The sequence below is a fragment of the Phyllostomus hastatus genome, unplaced genomic scaffold (assembly GCF_019186645.2).
Source record: "Phyllostomus hastatus isolate PE091 unplaced genomic scaffold, TTU_PhHast_1.1 phas_scaffold_385, whole genome shotgun sequence".
Classification (NCBI taxonomy): domain Eukaryota; kingdom Metazoa; phylum Chordata; class Mammalia; order Chiroptera; family Phyllostomidae; genus Phyllostomus; species Phyllostomus hastatus.
The window spans coordinates 3,492,681-3,510,892 of record NW_025334026.1 but is presented as its reverse complement, the minus strand read 5'-3'; the positions used below and the strand labels follow the sequence as shown (position 1 = coordinate 3,510,892).

At 37.5% G+C, this 18,212-nt stretch overlaps 1 protein-coding gene across 4 annotated transcripts in view; it reads left to right on the top strand.

Moving 5' to 3' along the window:
• The window catches only part of PARN (poly(A)-specific ribonuclease), a 181,685-nt gene that overhangs the window by 40,884 nt on the left and 122,589 nt on the right, over positions 1–18,212 (top strand). For all 4 annotated transcript variants that reach the window (XM_045819361.1, XM_045819360.1, XM_045819359.1 and 1 more), the window contains 2 exons: positions 5,412–5,522; positions 5,832–5,901. In XM_045819361.1, coding sequence (XP_045675317.1) covers positions 5,412–5,522; positions 5,832–5,901 — 181 coding nt within the window. The remainder of the gene's footprint in view (positions 1–5,411; positions 5,523–5,831; positions 5,902–18,212) is intronic.

Sequence of the window (18,212 nt, the reverse complement as noted above, 5' to 3'; positions counted from 1 at the left end):
TGTACATTATAGAAGAAAAATAAAACTGGTCTACAAACTACATTGCACATTTATAGATTTTGGCAAAATTAACTTGCTTATGCCCTGTGTTAAATTTGTGTTTTCTGAATAAAAGTGGTCTTCTAACCTTACATTTAGTTTATGTGCATAGAATTGGGTAGCCTGTTCATTGAGAAGTTTAGCAGTTAAACCTTCAGGGCTTTTATTTCCTAATTCTTGGAATGCTCCCAAAACTTGATGTGTTTTTTCTATGGTGTGTTGTTTAAGCAGAGACAAAGAGTTGGTGATTAATTGCCAGGGCTAGAATGAAAATAGACTTTTGTCTCAGAAAAGCCCAAGGGTTACGGATGAGAAAGGAGAGTCCTCTCCACTGTTCCTCTTTCAGAGGTTGCTTTGCAGTGGAATAGCAGCCATGAGGGAATCTAAAAGAAGGGAGGAGGAATGTTTATTGGGATGGAAATGTTTTGCCATGTCTGGCCATGGCAGCTACCTAGGTATTTGGTGAACCATCCAGAGGTTATTTCCTTGGTTCATGTTTGCCTCACTGTGCTGCTGATACTCTAAATAGCCTTCCATTAGCTGTAGCCTGCAGAATTCTGAAGACATTGGTAATAGGACCAGGGATTCAGACATTTACAGTGGTAGATACTAAAGTAGCCAAGAATACAGTTATTTTCTTCCCTTTCTGGGTAATAGTCCAAAAAAAGGACATAAGAAAAGGGGTGGGTTGGGGGAAGAAAACCCGACCTTTTCTATAACAATATAATGGAATTAATTGGTTTTGAAAATCTGTGTTTCAGCTGGTAGTAGAGGCGATGGCTTAGTTGGCTGTCATGTTTAAGATTCTTTTTTAAAGCTTAGAGTCTTAATACTTAATACTTATGGAAGTTAAATAATTCTTGCTTATAGAACATTGTATTGATATAAAAACAATTACAGCCTTTTTATTGATAATTTTCATTTACACTTTTGATTCTGTTGCATCCCTATTTTTTCTTTATTATGAACTCCAGATTTTTAAAAAGATTTTATGTATTTTTCGGCAGAGAGGAAGGGAGGGAGACAGGGAGGGTGAGAAACATCACTGTGAGAGAGAAGCATCAGTTGGTTGCCTCTTGCATGCTCTCCAACTGGGGACTGAACCTACAGCCCAGGCATGTGCCCTGACCAAGATTTGACCTTTTACTTTGTGAGACGATGCCAAACTAGTTGGGCCACACTGGCCAGGGCTGTTGCAACCTTTTTGATACTTGTTTCCTGAGTGGATCTAGTAAATAATTATGAGTTATAGTTTTATCATACTATTTCCATATAATGTTCTGGTATCTGGTGGAAATTTTACTCTAAAGCAAGTAGGTCACTCAGATGTTATCCTCTCAGCATTTGTGTATATCCATGTACAAAAGAATCATGTTATAAAATGGTCTCATATGAAGTGGTCCTATGTTCTAAGGGCAGATTTACAGGAAGTTCTGATATGCTTTTGGAGTTAGTTGTGCTTTCATCTTTAGAACTGTCAGCTTGCAGCATAGTAGAGGACAATATTGAATTGAGCTACCAATATTGATTGAAGTGTTGCTTTTGGGAGAATTACTTGGGGTGTTAATGGGTAATAAATAGTGAGTCTTGTACTAAGCACTATGTAAGAGCTTCACTTACATTACCTCTTTTGATCCTCATCTAATAAAATGGGTAGGTTTCATTATTGTCTTCATTTTACCAAAATTGAGAAGAAGAAGTAAAGCAACCTGCTCAAGATCACATTGCACATAAGTGGTGAGCAGAGATTTGCACTTAAACACAATGGGACTCTAGAGTCCTTGTTAATCATTACTATGAAATTCTTGTTGTACCTTGATGTTGTAAGGGAAGACACTCCTCTTTGTGACCTTAGAGAACAATCAGAAGAGGAATCATTGTCATAAAGCGAGGTAGGCATGATTGTAAATGGCATCCACCATTGTGCAGTAGGGAGGCCTACGTCTCTCTTTGATAACATAACTGAGGCATTGCTGTGGCCTAGACAAAGCCCTCAATTTCAGTGACTCAGTTATTTTATATTGTCAGGGCTTATGTGGACAGAATTAAAAAATAGCTTCTTTTAATTTATAGATTTAGTGCAATTAATTACCAATGGTGTATTTCACAGAACTGGAACAAATAATTCAAAAATTTATGTGGAACCACAGAAGACCTCAAAACAGTCACAGCAATCTTGAGAAAAAAAGAACAAAGTTAAAGGCATCACACTACCTAATACCAAACTATACTACAAGGTCATAGTGATCCAAACAGCAGAATACTGGCATAAAAACAGACATGTAGATCAAGGGAACAGAACAGGGAGCCCAGAAAGAAACCCACATCTTTATGGTCAATTAATATTTGACAGAGGAGGCAAGAACATCAAATGGGGGTAAAGACAGTCTATTTTATAACTGGTGTTGGGAAAACTGGACAGATACATGCAAAAAATGGTACCTCCTAGATCACCACCTCACACCACATACAAGGATAAACTCAAGATGGATTAAAGACTTAAGTGTAAGAGTCAAAACCATAAAACTCCTAGGAGAAAACATAAGCACTAAAATCCCAAACATTTCCATTAGCAATATTCTTTTTTCTGATAAATCTCCTCAAGAAAAGGAAACAAAAGAAAAAAGTAAACAACTGGGACTACATCAAACTAAAATGGTTTGCACAGCAAAGGAAGTCAGTGATACATCTGGTAAGGAGTTAATATCAAAAGTTTATACAGAACTCATACAACTCAACACAAAAAATCCCCAAACAATCCAATTAAAAAATGGGCAGAGAACCTGAATAGACACTTCTCCAGAGAGGCCATACTGATGGCCAATAGACATATAAAAAGATGCTTGACATCACTAATCATCAGAAAAATGTCAAATTAAAACCACAATGAGATATTACTTCATACCTGTCAGAATGCTATCATCAATAAATCAACAAAGAATGATGGGAATGCAGATTGGTGCAGACACTATAGAAAACAGTGTGGAGGAGCCTCAGAAAATTAAAAGTGGAACTATCTTGTGAACCAGAGATTCGCTTCTGTGTCTATACATCCAAAGAAATGCAAAACACTAACTTGAAAGAATATATGCACCTCTACGTTCATTGCAAGTGTTATTTAATAATAATCAATATCTGGAAGCAACCCAAGTGCCCACCAGTAGATGAATGGATAAAAAAGCTGTGGCACATAAGATGGAATATTCTTCAACCATAAAAAAAAAATGAAATCTTGCCATTTGTGACAGCACAGATGGACCTAAGGGGTATTGTGCTAAGTGAAATAAGTCAGAGGAAGACAAATATCATGATTTCACTTATATGTGGATTTATTTATTTATAGAGATTATATTTATTTTTAGAGAGGGGAACGGAGGAAGAAAGGGAGAGAAACAACAGTGTATGGTTGCCTTTCGGGCTCCCCCCACTGGGGACCTGGCCTGCAACCCAGGCATGTGCCCTTACTGGGAATCCAACTGGTGACCCTTTGGGTCGCAGACCGGCAGTTAATCCACTGAGCCATACCAGCCAGCACTATATGTGGATTTTTTAAAATAAACAAAACAGAAACAGACTCCTCATAGATAGAGACCAGACTGATGGTTACCAGAGGGATGGAGCATTGGGGGACTGGGTGAAAAAGGTGAAGGGATGAAGAAGTACAAATTGGTAGTTACAAAATAGTCCCAGGGATATAAAGAACAGCAAGGGGCAGAGGTTGGTGGTCAGTGGTCATACGACTGGGTAAATTCCTCCCATTGACTTGCCAGCAGCAGTCAAGGCTCAGCTGCCAAGAGGAGGGTGTACTCAGCCCACACAAAGGGTGCATCTTGAGTACCCAGCTTGGGTGATAGGGGAGCCCATGCCACTGGACCCATACAGTACACCTACTACATTAGGCCACACTATCAAGACAAGGAGTCACAGCAGCTGTACCTAGTACATTGAAACAAACACAGAAAGGCTGCCAAAATGAGGAGATAAAGAAAAATGACCCCAATGAAAGAACAGGTCAAAAATCCAGAAAAAGAACTAAACAAAGTGGAGGTAAGCAATCGATCAGATGCAGAATTCAAAACACTGGTCATAAGTATGCTCAAGCAACTTAGTGAGCATCTCAACAACATAAAAAAGATCTTGTCAGAAATGAGGGATACACTAATTGAAATAAAGAACAATTTACAGGGAAACAACAGTGAAATAGATGAAGCCAAGTCAAATCAATAATTTGGAACATAAGGAACTAAAAAACAACCTATCAGACAACAACAACAACAACAAAACAGTGAAGATAGTGTAAGCACCCTCTGAAACAACTTAAATTGTTCCAACATTCGCATTGTAGGAGTGCCAGGAGGAGAGGAGAAAGCAAGAAATTGGAAATCTATTTGAAAAAATAATGAAAGAAAACTTCCCTGATTGGTGAAGGAAATAGATGAGAAGTTCAGGAAGTACAGGGAGTCCCAAACAAGATGGAAGCAAAGAGGCCCACTCCAAGACACATCATAATTAAAATGCCAAAGGTTAAAGATAAAGGGAGATTTTTTAAAAGCAGCAAGGAACAAACAGTTAGTTACCTACAGGGGAGTTCCCATACAACTGTCAGCTGATTTCTGTAAAGAAACTTTGCCAGGCTAGAAATGATTCACAAGGAATATGCAAAGTAGTGAAAAGCAGGGGCCTACAGTCAAGATTGCTTTTCCCAGCAAAGATATCATTTAGAATTGAAGAGCAGATACAGAGCTTTCCAGACCAGAAAAATCTTAAGGAGTTCATCATCACCAAACCATTATTATATGAAATGTTAAAAGGACTTACTTAAGGAAAAGATGAAGATCAAAACTATGACCAATTAAATGGCAATAAATACCTATTTTCCATCAACAATGGAATCTAAAAAACAAACTAATCAGAAGAACAGAGACAGAATCATGGATATGGAGAGCATTTTGATGGTTGCCAGATGGGAGGGTGTTGTGGGGGGATGGGTGAGGAGGTGAGGGGATTAAGAAGTGGCAAATAGGTAGTTACAGAATATCCATGGGGATCTAAAGTACAGTATAGGAAATGGAGGAGCCAAAGAACTTACGTGCATGACCCATGGACATGAACAGTGGTGTGAGAATTGCCTGGTGAGTGGAGGGTGCTGGATGGAGGGGCAGGGTAAAGAGGGAATAATTGGGATGTAATAGGATAATCTATAAAATATAATTAACAAAGTGGGAATTTTAAAAAATACATTTTAAATGCTTATTTAGAATATTCCTATAGCACATACTAAATACAATTTGGATTTTGTAGGGCAGTACACTTACCTGTCTTCATGATTTATGATGTCCTTAGTAAAACTTTTTTTTCTTGTTACCCTTTAGAAAGTGCAGAAGGTTTCCCAAGTTATGACACAGCTTCTGAGCAGCTCCACGAGGCAGGCTATGATGCTTATATCACAGGATTGTGTTTCATCTCCATGACAAACTACCTAGGTACTCACTGTATATGTGTCTGTCAAACATCGTGGTTTAGAGGGGATTTTACCATGTCTACAGTTTCCCTGGGTTCCACTCACCCAGTTAGAAGTGGGAGGGGTTGGAGTTGGAGGAGATTGGAGTGGAGGGGATGGAGAGTAAAGAGGGAGGAACCATTGACTTGTACTGATTGGATGGGACTTGGCCCATGTGAGTACCTTTTACTCTTGCTGATCCATACTGTTGACTTAAATGTATTTTTTCCTGAACTTTCAGGCTTTGTCTACTTGCCTGTATATATAATACTCTGCTTTTTTTTTTAATTAGGTTCATTTCTTAGTCCTCCAAAAATTCATGTGTCTGCCAGATCAAAACTCATTGAACCTTTTATTAACAAGTAAGTAATCAGTGGGTCCCAAGGCCTATTCTATCACTATGGAATAGCCTGGTGTCTGGAATGTCAATTAAGGATGACTGGGAGATACAGTGCATTTTTAGATGAAATGTTTCTCATCTCTAGTAACTGAGATATTTTTTGAAAATAGAAATTGACTTTTTGGGAAATAATTTATTAAATATATTACCAAAAAAAAAAAAGAAGGAAAGAAAACACTGCCAATGATAGATAGTGCATTACTTCTAAGACAAAGAACTGGTGATTTGAATTTTAATTGTCTGCAAGGGAGAGTGTGTGGGTGTGCACTCACAATTAGACCTAACTTATGCCTAACAAACTTTACATGTGAGATTATTTTTACATTTGTATTGTTATCTGATTAAATATAGTTTCTAGGAAGATGGTGGTTATAAAAATGGCTTGTAAGATTATCTGTGGAGCTTTGGTTATCATTGCATCCTGAGCTCTCATCTGAATAGATCTAGTGAAGTACAAGCTTGCTCATATACCTTTATTGTTGGAAGAAGTCAGCGTGAGGTAGGGAAAAGTCTAAGCTTAGAACTTTTCAAAGAATCTCAGGATTATTACTTCAAAGTGTGGTTTATGCTTACTTAGCACAGTTGAGGCTAAAGTTATGGATGTACTGCTCAAGCAGGCCACAGTTTGGCTCTGTGCCAGATCCCGAAACCTTCATCTTTACTCCTGCTCTCTTAGCAGGGTTGGTTCCCGGAGATTCTGGGTGAACCAGAGAGAACAAGGCATCTCACAGTGATCACCACCACTGGGAGAAAGAATTATGTTGGTGTTGGGTTGGTTACATCATTTCCTTACATTCTGTGCAGCAGTTACAATTCTATTAGTACTTTACTGGGTAAGAATACTGTCTCTCCTTAGGGTGTGTGTATAAATACCAGTATCACCGTGCTTGTATTTGGCTGACATGATGCAGAGACTGTTAGTAATTCCAAACATCTGGATTGTGACAGGTTTATTTATTTATTTAGTTTAACATATTTTATTGATTTTGCTATTAGAGTTGTCCCAAATTTTTCCCCATTGCCCCTCTCCTCCTGGTTGCTTATCTCCATTTCATTTAATTCTTTTCCTTGAGTTTTGTTCTGTTTTTTTCATTTGATCCATATTTCTTTGTCTCCTCAATTTGGCAGCCTCCCTGTGTTTGTCTCTATGTATTAGGTAGAGCTGCTTTGACTCCATGTCTTAGTAGCATGGCCTATTGTAGAAAAAGCACCCATCTGGATGAATGTGGCTTCTTTAAGTCCTTGGTTGTCGGACATCCATATAGCTCAATTTACTGACAAATATGGATGATGTTTGTTTTGCAGTTTAGTTGTAATTTTTGGTGTAGTTGTTTGCACAGGCAAATTGTGTTCACCTATGCCTCCATCTTGGCAGAAAGTCTCTTAATCTGCCTGCGGCCAGCCAGGTGGTACAGATGGTGGCCCCTTGCACAAACTGTGCCACTGAGACAGGTTTAGAATTTGTGTAGTCTCAGGAAATTTTATCATGCTGTGGCTTCTTTTTTTAATCTTTGTTCTTTCCTATGGAAGTTCAGAAGTAAGTGTGTTTGATTTTTTTCAGATGTCTTTCAGAGTAGACTGGATAACCATGTAGTATTTATTAGAAATTCAAGTTGAATTTTTCTCTATGGGAACTTAATTCTGCTCACAGTTGAGTCCCTGCCATGTATCCAAATCTTGCTAAACAGATACAGCAGGATTTTCTTAGCTTTTAACCCTTATTTTGGGGCCAGTGCCTAGTTTGTAAATCTTCGGAAGGAGACCTTAAGTCATAGACCATGGAACCTACAGATGACACTAAATGTTGTTTGGATCATGGTTATTCCTTGCATTTTTATGTGCATGAAGTCAACTTCATAGTTCAACAATATTTTTCAACTGGGAGATGTTTACTTGTTTGTAAATATGTAAAACAGTGATCCTATTCTCCATTATAAAATCAGGTGATAAGTACAAACTGTTAGATACAGGAAGCACCTATTTTATCAGTAATCGATGTGACCAACATAAAGAGCACTCAAAATAAGCTTTGATTAGAAAGTAACTGAGACTTTATGTATTTCTAGATCAATTTAATATTGCTAATAATCAGCAAGACAGTTACTCTTGCTGGTTACTCAGAAGAACTGGATGATAAACATATAGCTTCATTTTTTAAATTGGGACATGCGTCCATTCAAGTTTTTTTCTGAAACTTAAATACATAACCAGAAATAGTTGAGACAGGAATCCTCTTGTGACAGTCACTGAAAATTCTTACCTAATTTGATTTTTTTGCTCTTATTTTTCCTCATGTATGAAGGAAGAATGTTTTCTTCATCTTTGAAGGAAAAATAACTCCAGAAGGATGTGAAATGTAAAATAAGAAATGTTTTTATTATTCTGTATTGGAATAACTTGGTCAAGCACAGTCATCCATTCTTAGCTCCTATAGAAAGTGGGAAAAGCAGTTGTTTCTTTTGATGTCATTCTGTTTTAATATTGACCTCATTCTTACTTATGTGCAGGTTTGATTTATGACTTTTTTTTTCAAGATTACCCTTAAATAAAAACATTTAACAATTGCCATAAACATTATCTCAAGGGATTGATTTTAGAAAAATATGTTAATTTTTCTGAGGATTTATATATTTTGGCATCAGGCTTTTTCTCAGTATACTTCAGCTAAATATGCATAGTCCTAACATCAATTTGGAAGGACATCAAACTGCTCACATATGCAACTAATACTTTGTTTTGCTGTCACCAGACTTGTTTAAAAAGTAAAACCCAAGGGGAAGTAACTACCTATTTCCACGTGTCCTATATTAGCATTTGACTGTATTAGGCATATTTTTGGGAGCTTTATTGAGTCAACTACTGAGAAGATCCCTGGACAGCTGGTATTTGTGCAGTCTGCAGAGACTGAATGTGATATAAGGTGCATTCTGAGCCATATTTGTCTACAAGAATGTTCCATGACAGTTTTGCATGGTGGCATTTTGTCTCTTTTATAGCCTGGCACCTCCCATATTTTTTTTTAACTTTGTTGGAATCAGAATGAAAGGAGAGAGCTGAGTGACGGAAATCAGAATCAGACCACTGCTAATGACAGGCTGTGTGGAATGTGCTCTTCGTTTGTGTTGTATGCTCTCTGGTCAGGAAATGATTTACGTTTTTTTAGTAACCTTGGTCAGTTTTAATCAATGCATGGAAAACCAGACTTAGAGAAGATCCTTTGGTTAAATCCTTTTAGTCTGGGAAGAGCTAAAAATACTCTCTGCTTTTACTTTTTATTGCACCATAGAAAGCACAAACTCCGAGTTTTGCCTTATGTTTTATTAACAGACATCTGCTGCTTTCTGTAAGACACCTTGAACTCTCTTATGGATAACCTTTTATGAAGGTTTTTTTGGGAAGGTTGTTTTTCATTTATATCAGTTCTTAGAAAGTAAGTGACTAAGTCTTTAATTTTGGGTATTCTCTGTATATAATAGAATGAAAAGGAAAGAATCGCCTGCAGTTTACAGTATATATAGGATGGTCACCTTGTTCTTGACACAAGTGTTCTAAGTTTGAATGGGATTCCTGTAGACAACGAGGTCTTTGGGGGGGTGATTCTTCCATACGTTGTTTCTAAGCTGCAGATGAACAGATGAGAGAAGGAGTGATATGCTCGTGGATAAATTGTTTCCTTCTTTGTGAAATGGGGATAGCACTGCTCCCTGCTCACAGAGGTTATAAAGGTAGAATGCCATGTGAAAGGACTCGGATAGTTCTTAGAACTTAGCAGGTGTCTGGTATATATTGTTTTCTTGTCTTGGAATATAAGAGTTTAATGGGCTAGGAGATTCAAAAAAGTAAATATGGTAGCAGAATGTGTTTGATGTTTTTAGTTCAGTGATGATACAAAGAAAATTTATCAGGTGCATACAAAATGGTAATACAGTGGCAGCAGATGTGAAGTGTTCCCTTTTGCTTGTACCTACCTTTTAGTGTTTGCTTATGAAAAAAATCAGATGATGAAGTGACCCAGACTGGTACATAGTGGAAGCAAGGTTGCTTTGATTTGGAGCATTTTAAAAGTTTCGTTGTTCAAATGAATACAATGGTTTATGGAAGCTAGTATAGCTATATGTAACTGTGATAAGTATAGAGAGAAGAGAAACCATTATGGTGACTAAGATAAAGCACACCAGTGTCTCTCCCCTATTTTTCAATGGAAAGCAGTCACGTGCTGGCAGCAAGTCGTTTTTGTAATGTGCATGTGCTTCATATTTAACACGAGAGATTTTACGATGAAGGATAATAGGAAGAAAGTACTGAATATCAGGGCTGTATAGTTGTTTCTCTGTATCCAAGGGGTATTGGTTCTAGAATCCCCTGCAGATACCAAAATTCATGAATGCTCAAGTCCCTCATATAAAAATGGTGTAGTATTTGCATATAACCTACATACATTCTCCAGTACACTTTAGGTCATCTCTAGATTCCTTATGATGTCTAATACAATGAAAGTACTATGTAAATAATTGCTATACTCTATTGTTTAGGGAATAATGACAAGAAAAAGTCTGTTAGTAGGCCTGACCACATAGTACATGTCAGCAACAATATGACACTTAAACATTCTGTTTGCAGTTGGTTGAATCTGCAGAAGGCCAACTGCACCTCCTTCCTTCCCAGCTCTTTCACTGATAATGGACAGAGCAACTCTTACTAGCCCCATTTACTATTAACCTGCTCTTCATGCTTCACTGTGTGGTATGCCAGATCACATGACAGGTTGGTAGCAGGTTGTCAGTAGGCCACATGTCTGGAAGTACAGACTGCTCGTCTTTCAGGAGGGTGGTGCCTGATCCTCTGCAAGGTGGCTCTTACCGGACCTTCTCTTGTCCTACTTGCCCCTCCTCAGAGGAGCAGAAGATGTTGGAATGACGAGGGGATAAGGCTAATCTATTTTGATTCCCAGTGTTTGCTATTGGTTTTTAGCATCCTGGGTGATGAATTGAATGTGTCTTTACTGAGATATGAATTGTTTTTTTTCTAAAGATTTATTTATTTATTTTTAGACAGAAGGGAAGTGGGGGAGAGAAACATCAATGTGTGGTTGCCTCTCACTCATCCCCAACTGGGGACCTGGCCTGCCACCGAGGCTTGTGCCCTGACTGGAAATCAAACTGGTGACCCTTTGGTTTGCAGGCTGGCACTCAATCCACTGAGCCACACCATTCAGGACAGCTGTATTGTTTTAAGTATTAGAGTAACCCTCTCTCCTATCCCATGGGACTTCCAAATTCCCAATGTAAGCAAGAGCTATAACCGTTTGTGCTATTGATAAGGCATAGCCATGAGTGTCACAACACTTTACATAATTAGTTTCCAGTTGCATTTACAATTTAAAAACTATTTGATCAGTTTATTCAGTAGAATTGCTTTATTTCAGGATATTGTGTAGTGTAAAACAGTTATGGTTGCTGGTGGTTCCTGGGGCCAGGTACCTGGATTTGAATCCCAGCTCCACTCCTTATACCTGTGCAATCTCAGGCACATTACTTACCCTGTCTGTGCCTCGGCTTCTTCATGTGTAATTAAGAATATTAGTGCCCATTTGATAGGGCTATTGTGAGTGAAATGAGAGAATCTATGTAAAATGCATTGTCACTGCTGCCACTGCTGTGAGGATATTTATACTTTGAAGATGTGCTTCTCAGACCAGATGCTGGAAGCAAATGGAGAGTTTTTTGCTTTTATAGAAGATAGCTGATAATTGTACCTTTTGTACTGGGCATATCTTATAAGGCAGGTTTTGTAGTCAATTATAAACCTTGATCAGAAAAGGGAGGGAGGGGAGGAAAAGCCATTTGTAACTAAACAGTGTTCAGGGAGAAGATTTGAATATTTTATCTTTTTTTGTCTGTTGTTTTTCCCCCTTTGAGGCATATGATTATTTCTCAGTCTTTGTGCTGTGTGGCAATTTCAGTTGTAGATTTTTATTGAGAGAAGACAGTAAGGAGATAGCATTTACTAGTGACCTTCTGGGAGCTGTTTCTTTTTCATTTTTAATAACTTTATTGGGTTATAAATTCACATACCATACAATTCGCCCATTTAAAGTATACAGTAGTTTTTAGTATATAATATTAAGTTTTAAAAGGATTTTGTTTATTTATTTTTAGAGAGAGAAAAAGGGAGGGAAGAAGAGAGTGAGAGAAACATTACTGCAAGAGAGAAACATTGGTTGCCTCTCACCCCAACCAGGGACTGAACCCGCAATCCAGGCTTATGTCCTGATTGGGAATGGAACCAGTGACATTTTGCTTTGAGGGGTGATGCCCAGCCATCTGAGCCATGCTAGTTATGACAGTATAATTAATTTTTAAATAAATTTTGGTAAAATATATGTAACATAATTTACCTAAATAGTTTTTAAGTGTACAATTTATTGGCATTGATTACACTCACAATGTTTTGCAGCCACCACCACTATTTCCAGAATTTTTTCCTCAACCCAAACAGAAACTCCATAACCATCAAGTAGTAACTCCCCATTTCTCCCTTGCCTCAGCCCTGGCAACCGCTAATACCTACTTTACTGTTTCTATAAATTTGTCTTTTTGGAAGCTGTTTCTTTCATTCTTTCTTCTTTTAAAAAATTATTGAATTAATTGGCATTACATAAGTTAATGTAATAAAGTTATATAGGTTTCAAGTGTGTAATTCCATAATACATTGTCTGTATATTGTATTGTGTGTTTACCACCCAGGTCAAGTGTCCTGTTACCATTTCTCTCCCCTTTACCCTCTTCTACCTGCCTCCACCCCCGTCTCTCTGGTAATCACCATACTGTTGTCTTTATATATGAGCTTTTTATTTTTTTTTTTTTGCTTAATCTATTTTCTTTGCTTGATCTGTTTCACCCCCCTTCAGACAACGTAGTCTGTTCTCCATATCTGTGAGTCTGTTTCTATTTTGTTTGTTTATTTTGTTCATTAGATTCCATATATAAGTGAAATACGGTATTTGTCTGACTTACTTCACTTAGCATAATGTTCTCCAGGTCCATCCAAATGTTGCAAAGGGTAAGATTTCCTTCTTTATTTTTTTTAGTCTATTTTATTGATTATGCTATTATACTTGTTCCATTTTTTATCTCTCTTTTATTTTCCTCCACCCAGCATCCCCTCCCACCAGTATTGCCTCTGCCCCTTAGTTCATGCCCATGGATGATAAGTTCATGCATATGAGTTTTTGGCTCCTCCATTTCCTATAATATTCTTAACGTCTCCCCTGTCTATTTTGTACCTACCATTTATGCTTCTTATTCTCTGTACCTTTTCCACCATTCTCCCTCTGCGTTCTCTCTGCTGATAAGTTTCCATGTGATCTCCATTTCTGTGATTCTGCTCCTGTTCTAGTTGTTTGCTTAGTTTGTTTTTGTTTAAGTTCAGTTGTTGATAGTTGTGAGTTTGTTGTCATTTTCTGTTCATACTTTTGACCTTCTTCTTTTTCTTAGTAAGTCCTTTTAACATTTCATATAATAAGGGCTTGGTGATGATGAACTTCTTTAGCTTTACATTATCTGGGAAGCACTTTATCTGCCCCTCCATTCTAAATAGTAGCTTTGCTGGATAGAGTACTCTTGGATATAGGTCATTGCCTTTCATGACTTCAAATACTTTCCAGCCCCTTCTTGCCTATAAGGTTTCTTTTGAGAAATCAGCTGATAGTCTCATGGGAACTCCTTTGTAGGTAACTGTCTCCTTTTCTCTTGCTGCTTTTAAGATTCTCCCTTTATCTTTAATCTTGGTTAACTTAATTATGATGTGTCTTGGTATGTTCCTTCTTTAGTCCAATTCCTTTGGGACTTCCTGGACGTCTGTTTCCTTTACCAGATTGGGGAAGTTTTCCTTCACCATTTATTCAATTACGTTTTCAATTTATTGCTCTTCCTCTTCTCCTTCTGGCACCCCTATGATTCAGATTTTGGAACGTTTAAAGTTGTCCCGGAGGTTCCTAAGCCTCTCCTCATTTTTCTGAAGTCTTGTTTCTTCATTCTGTTCTGTTTGAATGTTTAGTTCTTCCTTCTGCTCTAAACTGTTGATTTGAGTCCCAGTTTCCTTCCCTTCACTGTTGGTTCCCTGTACATTTTTCGTTATTTCACTTTGCATAGCCTTCGCTTTTTCCTCTGTTTTGCAACCATACTCAACCTTTTCTGCAAGCATCCTGATTACCAGTGTTTTGAACTCTGCATCTGATAGGTTGGCTATCTCCTCCTCGCTTAGTTCTTTTTTTGGAATTTTGATCTATTCTTTAATTTGGGCCCTATTTCTTTGTCTCGGTGCACCTGTTATGTTGTATGGAACAGAGCCGTAGGTACTCACCAGGGTAGGGCAACCCACTGCATTCTGTTGTGGTGCTATATGTTGGGGAGGGGTCTGAGAGGGAACAGTGCCTCTTGCTGGGCTCTCAGCCAGTTTTCAGTTACTACCCCAGCTACCCAAAGTAAATTAGGTCCTTCTGGTGCTGATTCCTGGATGGGTGGGTTTGTGTACATTTTAGGACCCTGTCAGTCTTTCCAATGAACTCTTTTGTGAGGCTGGGAATTTCTCCTGCCACCACAATCCCCGCAGGTTTCTATAGCCAGAGGTTTTGAGGGTTTCTTTTTCCTCATTGGAACTCTGGGTTGTGCAGTCTGTCTCACTCTGCAGTTGTTTTCCTGGTTTATTCACAAGCAAATATAGGACTGCCAGCCACTGCCTTACCCGCCTGGTCCTCTAGCCACCACCTTGTTGTGCGTCTTCTCCGCCCCAGCTGCCTGTCTCCACCCCTCCTACCCGTCTCGATGAATGTTTCTTCTTTAACACCTTGGTTGTCAGACTTCCATATGGTTTGAATTTCTGGCAGTTCTGGATGTTTTTTGTTTTGAAATCTTTTGTTACCCTTCTTTTGGCTGTGGAGGAGCCAAAGTACCTATGCCTCTATCTTGCCTAGAAGTCCAGAGTTCCTTCTTTTTTATGGCCAAGTTATATTCCATTATGTAAATATAGAACAGCTTTTTAATCCACTCATCTATTGATAGTGTGGGCTGCTTCCAAATCTTGGTTATTGTAAATAGTGTAGCAATGAACATAGAGGTATATATATTCTTTCAAGTTAGTGTTTTGCATTTCTTCAGATATGTTTTCAGAAGTGGAATCATTGGGTCATCAGGAAGTTCCATCTTTGTTTTTTTGAGGACTCTCCACACCTTTTTCCACAGTGGCTGCATCAATCTGCATTTCTCTTTTTCTCCACATCCTTGCCAACACTTGTTTGTTGATTTATTGATGATAGCCATTCTGACAGGTATGAAGTGATATCTCATTGTGGTTTTAATTTGACATTTTTCTGATGATTAGTGATGTCAAGCATCTTTTCATATGTCTATTGGCCATCAGTATGGCCTCTCTGGAGAAGTGTCTATTCAGGTTCTCTGCCCATTTTTTAATTGGATTGTTTGGGGATTTTTTGTGTTGAGTTGTATGAGTTCTGTATAAACTTTTGATATTAACTCCTTACCAGATGTATCACTGACTTCCTTTGCTGTGCAAACCATTTTAGTTTGATGTAGTCCCAGTTGTTTACTTTTTTCTTTTGTTTCCTTTTCTTGAGGAGATTTATCAGAAAAAAGAATATTGCTAATGGAAATGTTTGGGATTTTAGTGCTTATGTTTTCTCCTAGGAGTTTTATGGTTTTGACTCTTACACTTAAGTCTTTAATCCATCTTGAGTTTATCCTTGTATGTGGTGTGAGGTGGTGATCTAGGAGGTACCATTTTTTGCATGTATCTGTCCAGTTTTCCCAACACCAGTTATAAAATAGACTGTCTTTACCCCATTTGATGTTCTTGCCTCCTCTGTCAAATATTAATTGACCATAAAGATGTGGGTTTCTTTCTGGGCTCCCTGTTCTGTTCCCTTGATCTACATGTCTGTTTTTATGCCAGTATTCTGCTGTTTGGATCACTATGACCTTGTAGTATAGTTTGGTATTAGGTAGTGTGATGCCTTTAACTTTGTTCTTTTTCTCTCAATTGCCAAGGATATTTGGGGTCTTTTGTGGTTCCATGTAAATTTTTGGAATGTTTGTTCTAGTTCTATGAAATAATCCATTGGTATCTTTTTTATTTAATTCTCACCTGAGGATATATTTGTTGACAGTAGAGAAAGAGAGAGAGAAACATCATTCAGTTGCTTCCTCTGTGTACCCTGACTGAGAATCAAACCTGCAACCCATGTATGTGTCCTGATCAGAAATTGGACCCACAACCTTTTGATGCATGGAACAGTGGCTCTAAGCACCTGATCCTCCTGTCCAGGATGCTGTTGGTATCTTGATAGAAGTTTGGGTAGTGTGGATATTTTAATGATGTTAATTCTTCCTATTCATGAACATGGTATATGCTTCCCCTTATTTATATCTTTTATTTCTTTCTTCAGTATCTTATAATTTTCTGAGTACAGGTCTTTTACTTCCTTGATTAAATTTATTCCTAAGTACTTTGTTTTTTTGTAGTTGTAAATGGTATTGTTTTCTTACTTTGTATTTCTGATAGTTTATTATTGGTGTCATAAAAATGTCATTGATTTCTGAATATTAATTTTATATCCTTCTACTTTATTGAATTCATTTATCATAGTAGTTTTTTAGTGGAGTTTTTTTGGTTTTCTATATATAGTATCATGTCACCTACAAATAATGACAGTTTTACTTCTTCCTTTCCAATTTGGATGCTTTTTATTTCTTCTTGTCTTATTGCTGTAGCTCTGGACTTCCAGAACTATGTTGAATTAAGAGTGGTGAAAGCAGACATGTTTGTCTTGTTCCTGATCATAATTGAAATACTTAGTTTTAGTTCTATGAATATGATTTTGGCTGTGGGGTTGTTATATGTGACCTTTATAATGGTGTAGTATGTTCCCTTTACTCCCACTTTGCTGAGAGTTTTTATTGTAAATGGATGCTGGATTTTATGAAATGCTTTTTCTGCATCTCTTGGTATGATCTTTCATTTTGTTTGTGTGGTGTATCACATTTATTGATTTGCTAATATTGTACCAATCTTGCATCTCAGGAATAAATCCCACTTGATCATAGTACATGATCTTTGTAATGTATTGCTGGATCCGATTTGCTAACATTTGGTTGAGTTGTTTTGCCTCTCTATTCTTTGGGAATATTCGCCTATAATTTTTTTTGTAGTGCCTTTATCTGGTTTTGGAATTAGGATAATTCTGGCCTTGTAAAATGAACTTGGGAGTTTTCCATCCTCTTGAATTTTTTGATATAGTGTGAGAAGAGATACTAGTTCTTCTTTGAATGTTTGGTAAAATTCACTTGTGAAGCCCAGGACTTTTGTTAGGAGTGTTTTGTTTACTACTTCAATTTCACTAGTTGTAATTAGTCTATTCAGATTTTTATTACTTTCTGATTCAGTTTTGGAAGATTGTGTATTTCTAGGAATTTAACTATTTCATCCAGATTGTCCAATTTTTTGGCATGTAGTTGTTGGTAGTATTTTCTTAAAATCCATTGTATTTGTGTGATGTCAGCTGGTGCTTCTTTTTCATTTCTTTTTTTTTTTTCAGTCTTCTTTCTTTTTCTTTATAAGTCTGGTTAAAGATTTTTCAATCTTGTTTATCCTTTCAAAGAACCAGCTTTTGGTTTTATTGATCCTTTGTAATTTTTTTTTTACATCTATGTCAGTTATTGCTGCTGTGGTTTTTATTGTTTCTTTCCTTCTCCTTACTTTGGGATTTGTTCTTTTTCTAGTTCTTTGAGGTGCTAGGTTAAATTATTAATTTATGTTTCTTGCATCTTGAGGTAGGCCTGTATTTCTATGAATTACCCTCTTAGGATTGTGCTGTGTCTCATAGATTTGGGGTTATTGTGTGTTCATTTTCCTTTGTTTCCAGGTAACTTAATTTCTTTTTTTTTTTTTAAATGAAAAGTACCACTTTTATTTATTCATTTTTTAGGTTTTATTTATCTGTAGAGAGAAGGGGAGGGAGAGATAAAGAGGGGGAGAGAAACATCTATGTGCTAGAGGTACGTGGATGGTTGCCTTTCACATCCCCCCCCCAGCTGGGTACCTGACCTGCAACCCAGGCATGTGCTCTGACTGGGAATCGAACCAGTGACCTTTTGGTTCACAGGCTGGCATGCAGTCCACTGAGCCACACTAGCCAGGGCATGTTTCCAGGTAACTTTGGTTTCTTTCTTGATCTCACTGTTGACCCATTTGTTTAGT